This window comes from Equus przewalskii, chromosome 24 (genome assembly GCF_037783145.1).
Source record: "Equus przewalskii isolate Varuska chromosome 24, EquPr2, whole genome shotgun sequence".
Taxonomy (NCBI): domain Eukaryota; kingdom Metazoa; phylum Chordata; class Mammalia; order Perissodactyla; family Equidae; genus Equus; species Equus przewalskii.
In genome coordinates, this window is record NC_091854.1 from 29,123,969 (window position 1) to 29,136,788 (window position 12,820).

The following is a 12,820-nucleotide window of genomic DNA, read 5'->3' on the forward strand; positions in this document are numbered from 1 at the left end:
AACAAGTGGCCGAGGCTGGATTTAAACACTAGCAGTCTGACTTCAGAGCCTGTGTGCCTTATTGCTGCTCTGTTCAATAGAGTGACTTCCAGCTTCTGGGCTTCGTGACTGGGTGCACATGGCGCCTTGCACTTGGGTAGGGAAGATGTCCTGAAGAGCAGATGGGGTGGAGAAGAGCATACAGTGAGAAGAGCTGAGCCCTCTTTTGGATTAGTTAAGTTTTCGATACCTGAGGGGCATCAGGCGGTGGTGTCTGGAAGACACTTGGATAAACATGGCTAAATCTAAAGCAAAACAAGACACAAAATACAGCTCACCCAGATGTTTGTTATTCCTGACTTACCAGGGCATTAGAATATGTTTCCATTATGGAGCCTCAAGAAAAAGGAGTTTGTTTCTAGCACAAATAAATATGAATGGTTTGCATAATGTAGCTTTTCCACAAACTTCTTACCTTACTACTTAGTTTTCATGTAGATACAGCCAGTGACTTTACTTCAAAATCATTTATAAAACTATTCATATTAAAATAGAACATTTTAATAATACACAGAAAAAATGCATAACATGGTAGTTGGGAATGTGGAGAAGGGAAAAAATAACATATATTATTTTGTATTATTTTTTGTTTGTATATGTTTTTAAACTTGTCTATGTGTGTCATTACCTAACAGTATAATATATGACTAATGACCCATCAGACACCCTTGAAGACAATGTGCAGTATATTTTATGGCAGTGTTTTCCAAGATGATACTGCTTCTGCCCCTTTCCTGTCTGACAAGACCATTTCCTAAGTTTATAAAGGCATTATTGATCCTGTGTTAATGTAAGACCAATAGCTGAGTAATGTTCCCTTTCAGTTAAGTGTAAACCTGGCTAACTTGAAATTTGAAATCAGTGTCTAAATTATAAAGACAAAGAGGCACATACTTTCAAGATGCAAAGACCAAGTAAATTTGGTTTGATCAGTGCCCAGAGGACCAAAACTGGCAAAAAAAAAAAAAAAAAAAACCCAAAAAGTACAGGAAAATTTCAAGAATTTACACAAGAATCAGAGTGTAACCTAGGCCAATGGAAATAAAACTTGACTGAAGAAACTAAGAAGGTTCAGTACATGTGGCAAAGGCCAAGCAGCAGCTTTCAATGTAGGCTGTGGTTTTTGCTTCCAAGACCGCTTCTGTCTGCCCTCTGCCTGTCTTCCTCGAGTGGCGGCTTTGTATTGTTTTTGAGAGTGAAACCAAGTTCTTTAGATGTTGGTGATTTGGGGAAAATGATAGAGCTCCTAGTAACACTCATAGTTTTAACACACTTTGTATAATTTTTTCTATAAAATAGAACTATTTAAAATAGCAAAACATGAGTTAACTTGCTGCTATCTGTAAAAAGATAACCCGATTAATTTATGAAACATGAAGAAATAAAACATGTTGTAAATTACCGTTTAACTCTCTGAACAAATTAAGCGTAGCTGCTTATGGCTCCCATGTGGGTCTATTTCTGTTATCTTTTGTTTCCCTGGGTATCGGTCACATATGGTTTTATCTTCTCACATGCCTCGTTATTTTTTATTGAGAACTGGACATTGCATTTGAAAAAGTGGAGATATAATTTGAAGCTGTAGGCGATGCTCTCTTCTCCAGAAAGGACTGTGCTGGCTTTTGTCAAGTGGCTAGACTAGGGGCATCAGCAATCCTAGATCAGGGTAGAAATGATTCAAAACTGGACTTCAGGTTTTTCGAGGGTTGGTCTATTTATGGTTCAACCTTACTTCTAGGTTATAAACCTTTGGGGTTTCAACCCTCACCTGAAGGATGTATTAGGACCCTTCCTCTTTGGTGGGCCCTGAACTCCAGTTTTGTTCCCACAGCCCCATGAGTTTGTCAGAAGCGCCACACAGCTTTCTTGCTTCTCTGATGCTGATTATAAAATTGACAAAAACGCAGCCCCGAATGCCAGGCCTGCCCTCTGAGCTTCTGTCTTCCCCTAGCTCGTGGCCCCTCAATTTCTTCCTGCTTTGGGAGCCTCTCAGATGTCTTTAAACAAATGTTTTCAACATTTTGTGTAGATACCTAGTTGCTCTAGAGAGATAGCTGGTCCAAACCACTTAGTCTTTTATTTTCAGAAGTGGAATCTAAATCGCTATTTAATATAACCCTAGATTTCACTCATATTTGAATGATTCTCCTTCTAACACAAGTTATTGTTGTTTCTAGGGCTCTAAACCAAGTTCAGATAAAAAATCCTTGCAAATAATGAGTTTATCTTTGTTAACAAAGCTCTGATATCACATTCTACTGTAATCTTCACTTATTGATTTGACTCTATCTAGTGACTGATAGACTCTGTGGATGCTGCAGCAATGGTGAAACATACTTATGTGTTGAAGTTCAGTGGGGGATTCAGAGAAGCGAACAGGCAGACATCAGTCGCTGCAGAGAGAGTCCCAAAGAGAGGGTCAGCAAACGCTTCCTTGAGGAGGTGGCACGGCGGGCGAGACCCAGAGAGTTAGCGAAGAGGCAACAAGATTTCAAAGTGGGAAAGATGTTCCAGCCAGGGCAATAATGTGGACGAAGGGTCACCCAGAGGCTAAAGAAAGCCCAGCTCATTTGAGAATCCAAGAATAGTTCAGTGTTGCTGGACTTGACTGGGAGATGGGGTAGAGACTGGAGGGTGACTGGTGAGAAATGAGGCTGGACAGGTAGTAAAGGCCAGCTCACCAGGGGCCTACGAGCGAGGTAATGAACATTGGACAGCCTCCTATAGCAGCGAGGAGCCACTGAAGGGCTTAAACAGAGCAGAGCATACTCAGATTTAGATTTTAGATATATCATTAAGTAGCAAAAGGAGTAATTAAAAATTCCATGGGCTCCTCAGAGAACCCGACCTTTTTCTAGAATTTGTAGTATCTCCAGAAACTGCCTCTTCCAGGAAGCAACCCGTCTTGCAGTAAGTCCTTTTCTAACCGTAACAGAATGATTGCTTAAATAACAGAGCACCCGGCAGAAAGTTTCTATCCTCATGTCAACAATGATATGCTGGTCCTGTTGGTTATAGTGGATAGAGTCGACTCCCCCACATCTTGAGATGCAGCTCCCAGGCTTATAAATTATGCTACTTACAGCTCAGGATACCAGCCCATGCCAGTGCTCACACCCCTTGCTCCTATGCTGCGCCAAGATGTCAGATCTAATTCACTCAACTCTCAGCTTAGCCTAGACTTTGTGTCATAACTGCCACCACCTGGCCCAGAGACTTTTCTGGGAGCTACATGCTTCTTTCATTTTTGATCTCTAGCCTCTTGCTATTCAAAGTGTGGTCTTCCACCCAGCAGCATCGCTGTCACCTGGGAGCTTGTGTTAAATGCAGAATCTCTGACCCCATCCCAGACGGAAGCTGCATTTAACAGGATTCCCCAGATGACTCCTAGGGAAACTGACGTTTGAGAAACACGGCTGTGGCCCAGTGGTCCTCAGACACAGAGGGCTTGTTCAAACACAGATTGCTAGGCCTCACTTTTGGGGTTTTAGATTCACTAGGTCTGGGCTGGTACCTGATAATTTGCATGCCTAATGGTTTCCAGGTAATTTTGATGCTGCTGGTCTGGGGACCACCCTGTGAGTCACTGCTCTAGCTCATGTCCCACTCTTTTCATGCCACCCAACACCTACATCTGTTCTAGTTTTTCCTTGTCTTGCTGAATATCAGAGCAGCTCCCAGCCTAGTGCTGTGGTCACCTAATGGGGGAAACCCTCCAGGTTTATTTGCAGCTGAGCTTTGCTTTCAGAGTAGTAATATTCAACCCACCTGCACATTAGTATTACCTAGGGACCTTTAAAATATTGTATTCTACTTAAATTAGTTTGGAATGGGGCCCAGGCATTACTATTTTTAAGATTCCCCAGATGATTCTTACATAAAGCCAGGATTGAGAACCATTGAAATTCTTAAAGGGGCCAGCCCAGCAGCATAGTGGTTAAGTTCGTGTGCTCCACTTCAGTGGCCCAGGGTTTGCAGGTTTGGATCTTGGGCGCAGGCCTAGCATCATTCGTCAAACCACACTGTGGTACATCCCACATAAAATAGAGGAAGATTGGCACAGATGTTAGCTCAGTGACAATCTTCCCCAGGAAAAAAGAGGAAGATTAGCAACAAATGTTAGCTCAGGGCCAATCTTTGTCACAAAAAAAATTTCTTAAGCTTTCTTTCTCAGTTACTCCCAGAGACATCTCTTCCATGACACTATTAGCTCAGGATTTCTGCATTTTTCTTAGATAAATGGGGACTGATAAAGGTATTCCTCAAATACCCAAAATTTGCTAGAAGGATCTTCCTAGGATTAATTTCCTGATAAGCAGAGAGTTTTATAATTATTCCAAAATGTCTCTCAGTCTTTTGCCTTTAATTTGTATATAGTCTTTAAGATTTCTCAATAAAAACCAAACGTACCCTTCTCTGCAAATTTTCCTAGTTGGACCTTTTATGAAAGAGCCACACTCATTTTAACAAAAGTCCCTTTAAAAAATTACCTGAAACAAAGAATTTTTTAAAAGAGAGACAAAGTGATTTTTCCATTACCTAAGCATTCAGCGCTGGATTATCAGCTGAAAGTGGCAATTTTACCACTTATAAAGTGGGACAAAATAGGACACAAGTTAGGGGCAGGTAGACAGATTAAGAATATTTTTCCTTTAGATGAATAAGGGCTTCTCATGAGAAAAATTATTTTCTTAAAAATAAATCCACATTGAGACCTGCCAATATTTCTTTTAGAAATATTTTTATGACAGGATAAACTTACATATAGAAAAGGTGAGTAAATATGAATAGAGAATACAGTTGCAGCCAATAGTGAAATTTAATTGGCCAAATTCTTTCTTCCCTGATTTTAATATGCAGGTCATATACTCCAAGTGACTTAGGTAAAGTGTGACTTATAATAGGTAAGTGGGGTCGGGTGGGGCAGGGCAGGAGCAGGAACCGTGGAGAAGGGGAGACATTTATGTGAGTAGAAACAGATTGACGCCTTGCTCGCTACCCACACAATTTCTCAGTGATGTGGGCACAGGCTCCTTTGAGGCCCCATGAGGATTCTGGGAAGGGGACAGCCTTATCTCCCGCTCTCTGTGGGGAGCTCCACTATTGAGCTGGATGCTTCCTCCTCTCTGCAGCTGGAAGAGGACTCTGATTGTTGCTCAGCCCTGCAGAAACCTGAGACTCTAGAGCAGGGCTTCTCAAGAGTGGCTGCTCACTTGAGAGCTTTTGAGAAACATGCCGAGCCCTACCCTGGAGACTGCGGTGTAACTAGTAGGGAAGAGTCTGGGCACGTGGGTTTATCTCCAAACACCCCGGATGATTCTAATATGCAGCTGGAAGTTTGAGAACCATTTCCAGAGGCTTCTTTGTGTCTCCCTCCCTCAATCAAGAAACCCTCGCATGACAGCTTGTTTGCCACTGATCCACTGCAAAAAAATCTTGGCTCTCACCGCCTGATGCGACCTGAGTCCCAAAGAGCCCGACCTGTGCAGGTGCTGCAGGAGCCCACAGCCTCGGAAGCGAGCGGTCACACAGCAACCACGGGTCATCCAAGGGGACTCGCAAGAAGGAGGGAGAGGAGGCCGAACGGTCAGGACAGGCGACTCCGAATGAGGCAGAGTTAGAGGCAGAAAACAAAACTTTAGAAAATATGACTTTTAAGGACAGAAATAATCAGAGAAAAGAGAGATTTAAAAAAAAGTATTCTGAATCAAAAACTGAGTAGGGAAAATTGAAAATAGAATGCAGATGAAAACTGGACTGATAATCTAGAAGACCAAATCGAGGCATAATCTTACAAAAATAAAAAAAATATGGAAATCAGATTGAAAAGAGATACGTAGTACAGTTTCAGAATACTCAATATGTGAATATACTTAACACATAAATCAGGAGAGAGAGAAACAGATGATGAGGAAATATTAGGAAGAATGCCTTTATTTTGAAGATAGACTCGAATTTTCAGATCAAAAGGATTACCAAGTACTAAATTTATGGTAAAATTACTTAATTCCAAAGGCAGGAAAAAAATCAGTTAATTACAAAGGAAAGGAAATCGAATGAGTTTCCTTTGCATCTCTGAGGCTAGAAAACAGCCAACCATTTTCAACTTTTGCACGGAATGGCAATCCAAGAATCCTCTCTTTGGATGAATCCTCATTTATATGTGAGACTAAAAGAGAGACAAATTTTTGGACATGAAAGACTTTAGAATGTAATCTACCTATGTATTCTTTCAAGGAAACCTACCTGGAGAAATATTTCACCCAAATTAAAATTAAGTATGAATAAAATGAAGATTCAAACTGGGTATTTTTATTATACAAAAACATATTTGAAATTATCCCATGGGGCCAGAATGAAGCTCTGGACTTTGATCTCGAAGTGGCTGTCCTATAAAAACATAAAGTGTGACAAGGGGAATAGGCTGTAAGAGATTGCCAGTTGGGACGGGGCAGTTTTTAGAGCAACCGCCCTGCCTCCATCTGAGCTGGGCCCTTCTCTCGGATTTGCTCCTTTATTGTCCAGCGCCACTTCAGTGACCCATCCCAGGACGTTAGCAACCTTCCTTCAATTCCGGCCCATGCAGCGCAAAATCAAGGCCTTCGCCTATATTCCTTTTAACAACAGGATATAGTTCCACAGGGAATTTTTCTAAATATAAAACCAAAAAAGAGGAGAGGGAAGGGGGATGAACAAAAACACACACACACATATATATATGTGCTTATATATATATGTATATATAAGCAGTCCCAAACTAATACAACTTACAAAAAACAGATTTATGATTTTATGTCAGTGAATTAACCCATCACATTTATAATTCCAGGTTCCATTCCTTATATTCTTTGAGAACCCAGTGCTAGGAACACAGTGTTCATTCCTAGGCTCTTATCCTTCCCATTCCTTCTTCCTACTGTTGGGAGAAAATTCTCCATGGGTCTCCTGTATCTCTGCACATCTTGCGAGCAGAGCCTCTGGCTGCCTTTGTTACTATCTTTTCAAGGGTGTTTGTATAGCGAACAGCCTTGGAAGACAGACAGTGCCTTCCTCTGAGCACGAGCAGCTATGTTACTCTCTGTTGGGTTATCTTAGCTCAGGATTCCATTCCTGTAATAAAACCCGCTGTGTGCCAGATGTCATCTGGCTCTCTTCTTGTTGCCCTGTTGAATTGGGGCTCAGAGAACTGGCACAGAAGGTGCTACCCCTACTGCTGTGAGCAATAAATAGTCTTTTGTCCCTGACCCAGGAGTTTTGTGTCTTCTGCCAGCATGTATGAAAGTGTAGCAGGCTGACTTGTTAGCCTGTAAGTAGGGTCAAATCTCAGACCTTTCCCGGTTCTTCACATCTATTTCTAGGGAAGAAGCTTGAGAGTAGAACGACAGAAGCTTTCACCATCCTTGAAAACTAAGTGGTAAAAGTAATGGTGGCTCGTTCCTCAGTGAGTAATAGGACACCCTTGTCTAGGTACCTGAGAGTCTAGAAGGAATGTATTTGTGGACCCATTTTCTCTGTCCTGTGGGTCTATCTGCTTCTAGGCAGCAGGGTCTGTATTTTAGTTACACCTTAACTAAGCCCACAAAATTAATCCATATAATAAAATTTAAAAAAAGAAAGAAAACAACATGACAAGAGACTATGTAAACTAGAAAAGAAAGTCATGATCAGTTGACCACAGATTTTGTGTATATTTAATCTTATAAACCAAATATCCAGGACTTAGTTCCATTTCTTTCTTTCTTTTTTTAAAGATTGGCCCTCAGCTCACATCTATTGCCAATCTTTTTTTTTCATCTTCTTCTCCCCGAAGCCCCCCAGTACATAGTTGTATGTTCTAATTGTAGGTCCTTCTAACTCTGCTATGTGGGACGCCGCCTCAGCAGGGCTTGATGAGCGGTGCTAGGTCCACACCCAGGATCCAAACCACTGAAACCCCGGGCCGCCAAAGCGGAGCGCATGAACTTAACTACTGGGCCACAGGGCCAGCCTCCATTTATTTCCTATAAATCATGTTAAGTATGCATTTATTGAAGGACCAAAAGAAAAGCTGTCATCTCTTAGTACTTCCACCAAACTCTGGCCTTCCTCTCATAAGCACCCTGAATCTTTAAGAGCATTTTGCAAAGGTAGCACGTCTGACAATCTTTTACAAAAGAACTGTCTTTTACAGAAACACCACCTTGAAGCTGCTTCAGAGGTGAGTTTTGTCAATATTCAAAGAACTCTTTAAATGGTTTCTGAGCATAGACAAAGATGGAGTCGTTCCAATTAATTTTGTAAAGATAGCCTTGATCCTCAAGTCTGACCACAAGAATATAAAACCATTGCTGAATCTCACTTATAAAAAGAATTTTTCTTTAACTAAAATAAAATATTAGTTTTACTGTTTCATTGCCTATTGTCAACTCAGGAGCATATAACATAAAAGAGTTTTATGTTTCTCCAATTTTACTCTGATCATTTTGGTTATGAAAAGCCTGTCTAATTTGGTATTTTGATCCCACATACCACTTGAGGCTTTCCCTTCCCCCATACAAGCCAATCTAGAACGTTGGAGGAGCTGAAATGGAAGAGAGGTGTGGCCAGAAATTTGATTCCCCCAGCTGTGCGTGGGAGGTGGGCGTGGTCTTCCTCCAGCACTCTTCCTCCTCTTCCCTCTTCTAGTCTCTTTTTCCTCTGGCATGGGAGTAGTGATGTGCTAATGCCAGCGTGTGATGGGTATTAGCTCAACTTATTGTGGTAATAACTTTACAATATATACATATATCAAATCTTTGGTTGTACATCTAAAACTAACACGATGTTATATGTCAATTGTATCTCAATTTAAAAGAAAAAAAAAAGCTTTTCCTGGATGTTCCCTATGTAGTAACCCCATTTAGGCATTTGGAGGGAGGGTAGGGTGGGAGAGGGTGTTTGCCCCAAGGGAGAGGGAGCCTCAGAATTTCTATATTAGACATAGTGCTTGCCCTCAAGAAGTTGCAATTCTTAAAATTGCAAAAAGTTTAAAAAAAAAAAGAAGCCTAGTTCCTTAGCGGGGCACATGTGAGAAGAGCCTCCTTCAGCTATGCCTCTCCAAGTTCTCCCTCCACTCCTATGCTCTCCAGGGTATTCCACAGCTTCTTCTGCTGAGGATCTCGAGCCTGGCAGTTAGCAATCCGGGTGGGGTAGCAGCAAAATGGCCCAAGCCTAGTTATCACCTCAGTGTCCTTTTGGCCCCCCAAGAAACCCAAGCATCCTTGCCATGCCAAACAGTGGGATGCAGTGTGCTTTACCCTTACCCCCTCACGCCACCCTCTCCAAATTTCTTTTCAGCTAGCTAGACACAGGGCAGATCAGCAAATGTGCTGACAGCTGTGAAACTGAGGAATGAGATGGCAGACTCCACCTTTTGCAGGCACCAGTATTTATGAGCGATTACTCAGCCTGGTGGAGAAAGCACCGCTGAGCCCTCCCACACTGAGAAGAGAGAGAAAAGCCACAGCAGACCCTCTGGGGTCAATGACTTGTAGTTCTGATGTTTTTCTTTTCCCCCCGCTACAGTTTTCCGCTATTTGGCGTCATGGCGGAACATCTAGCCCCAAATATTGGTGGATCTCTGTAGGGTACAGGGTATGCTCCTTTTCACTCAGCTGTAGAGTAAAAAGTCACCTGGTCACCAAGTCTAAGTTAATGGATAAGCACCACTCAGTAACTCACTATATTAACAAAACGGAATCCAACACTATGTTAGATAAATGTTACTCCACTGTGACCAAGTGGAGTAAATTTCAAGAGTAATAGAAAGTACCACTCATTGACCTCTTACTATGTCCCAGACATTTTGATAAGCAATTCCTAAACTTTATTTTACAGAATTCTTGTAAGAACCCCATGAGATAGGCATTACCCTCATTTGGCGTAGGAGGAACTGAGATTCAGAGAAACTCAATATTCTGCAGAAGTTCGCATAGTGAGAGTCTAGAATCAAAGTCGGGTCTATCTCCAAACCTGTGCTCTTCGGTCCATCAGAAGGAAACCCGTATCTGAACAGCTCTGTATGTTTTGCAAATGTATTTGAAAAAATACCTTAGTAAGATAAGGATGAAAAAGTACCTCCTAACAAGACTACGTAGCCAACACGATCCTTAGGGTGGGACCCCTGACACATTCCCGTTTAAATTAGAAACAGAAGGATGCCATTCTCACTAGAATACTATACTGTTCTAGAAGTGCTTGTCAATGATGTTAAACAAGAACATAAGATAAAAATTTACATGTTTTGAAAGGAACAGATAAATTATTTTGTGAAGATTAAATGATTGTTTGCTGAAAAACCCAAAGGGAATAAACTGAAAACTCATTAGAAATTATAGGATTATAAGAAAGCTCAATAAAAATTTACCAAAACAATTCATACATTCAACAAATATTTATTACACGTGTACTATGTGCCAGTCACTGTTCTAGATGCTAGGGATACAACAGTGAGCCAAATAAAGACTCTGCCCTCAGTTTATATTCTAGGATAAGGTGGGGAGACAGATAATAAGCTAAATAAATGAGTGTATAAGATCCACTAGTGATGAATGTTACGAAGGAAAATATAGTAAATTGGAGGGATTAAGATGACAGGGGTTACTGTTTTAGAACGGGAGGTGAGGGCAGAAAAGACCTTTCTGAAGAGGTGGAAATTTGACTCAAGGGAGTAAGCCTGTCAGAACCTGAGGGAAGAATATCACAGGGAGAGGGGAGAGCAGGTGCCCAGGTCCTGAAGTGGGAGCATAAATTCCTTTCCTTAAACCGAGCAGCCAGCAGGTTCACTCTGCCTCGACGTGGAGGTGAGGCGTGAAGGGGGTGCACGGAGAGAGGCCTGGAGGGGCGCTCCAAGGAAGTTCTGCTACTTAGAAACATGAGAAGTGGGGGGAGAGCTTCCGTTTTGCCGTGAGAATTTTGAATTTTCTTTGAGTCTGATAAGGAAACAATTGGAGGGAAATGACGATCACATTATATTTTACAGGTGTCACTACGGTTGCATTGAGAATAGAGTGTTGGTGACAAGAATGATAGCAGAGAGAACGGCCAGGAGAAGGCTAGAGATGTGTAAAGGTAGTTCAGATGAGAGGTGAAGGGGTCCTGGACTAGGGTGAGAGTGATGAGGAAAGAAGTGGTTGGATTTGGGATATATTTCTAAAATCCAGTGAGATTTGCGGACAGATTGGGAATGGACAAGGAGAAAAAGAGAAATCAAAGATGAGGGTAGGGGCTAGCCTGCTGGCATAGAGGTAAGGTTTGCATGCTCTGCTTTGGTGGCCTGGGTTCTCATGTTCGGATCCCAGGTGCAGTCCTACACACCACTCATCAAGCCGTGCTTGGCAATGCCCCACATACAAAATAGAGGAATATTGGCACAGATGTTAGCTCAGTGACAATTTTCCTCAAGCAAAAAGAGGAAGATTGGCAATAGATGTTAGCTCAGGGCCAACCTTCATCTCAACAAAAAAAAAAAAAAAAAAAGGAAGGAAGAAAAAGACCGCAGAGTTTTTGGTCTAAGCCTCAAATGGCGATGGGGAAACGTGGGTAAGGAACAGATTGGGAAGAAGGTGGAAGCAAGAATTTGACTTTGGATATAAATTTGAGGTGCTTATAATACACCTAACTGCAGAAGTCATGTAGCAGTTGGAGCTCAGGCAAGGGTTTGGGGTCTAGACTGTAAATCTGGGGACATCAGCCTATAGCTAATATTTAAAGATGTGGGACTGGAAGATATCAGCTAAGGGTGAGTGTCTGAGGACTGAGGACTGAGTCATGCGTTACTCCAGCATTTCGAGGTCAGAAATATCATTAATTATATAATACCATTAACTTGCTTACATACCACCAAAAGTCAGTTAGAGCATTTCATGGAGAAAAATTCCTGTTTACAATGAATAAATGCTGTACTCCTGTATGGTGTACTATTCTGGTATCTGGGCCAACCTAGCTGCATATCCCACCACTTTGACTCGGGCCTGGCAGTGTCCCCACTACTCAATGAATTTCCAGCATATTTTTTTAAAGGGTTAACCAGCTTGTGAATGACAGTTTCCTGGAGAGCCCTCAATCCTGTGACAGCAGCAGTTTCCTGTCTCTCTCTCCTTCAAGTGATTGTCACTAATATTTGCAGCTCCTGCTTTATCAGCCCTAATCTTTGCACTTTGTACTGTAATAGTATTAAGATGACATCTAAATTTATCTAACTGGGACTTCACCGCATTTCTCCAAATTTATTTCTTAAATTAGTTTTGTAGATTTTCTGATTATTTTAATTTGGGTTAATTTTATTTCTTCCAGGTACGCCTCCAAAAATGAGCCTAAACCTAGAAAAGTTGATTTTGAAAAGTTAAATGTGAGCCCTCACTTTTTACCAACAAATATAAAAAAAAATCAAGAAAGCAAGTCAACAGGTAATGCTCTGTGTAACATATTTACTTCTTCTTTGGTTTATTAATAAGGGCTTTTATTATATACTTTATTATTCATTAATGTGTGTCAAAAGTTTTTGATAGCTTGATGTCTCTGTTGAAAGCATTTGCGTGAGAGTATATGGGTTATAACCGCAGTGTGAAAGATTTCAATGTGCTGTAAAGAAGAATTCCCTAAGAGGAAGAGATGTTAAGTGTCAGAATGGACAATTTATACAATTCACAAATTAAAAATGTATCTTTATGTTTATTTTTTTAGAAAGAAAATATCTGAGTTTCCTTTCAGCTCAACCCTAAGAGTTTCCTTGTTATTGTTTAAAAAAAAAAATCAAGTATGG

The 12,820-nt window shown here is 41.2% G+C and overlaps 1 protein-coding gene across 24 annotated transcripts in view; it reads left to right on the forward strand.

Annotated features, from left to right (window-relative positions):
- The window catches only part of C24H1orf141 (chromosome 24 C1orf141 homolog), a 53,385-nt gene that overhangs the window by 15,024 nt on the left and 25,541 nt on the right, over positions 1-12,820 (forward strand). For all 24 annotated transcript variants that reach the window (XM_070592821.1, XM_070592836.1, XM_070592815.1 and 21 more), the window contains one exon: positions 12,352-12,464. In XM_070592821.1, the coding sequence (XP_070448922.1) occupies positions 12,352-12,464 (113 nt within the window). The remainder of the gene's footprint in view (positions 1-12,351; positions 12,465-12,820) is intronic.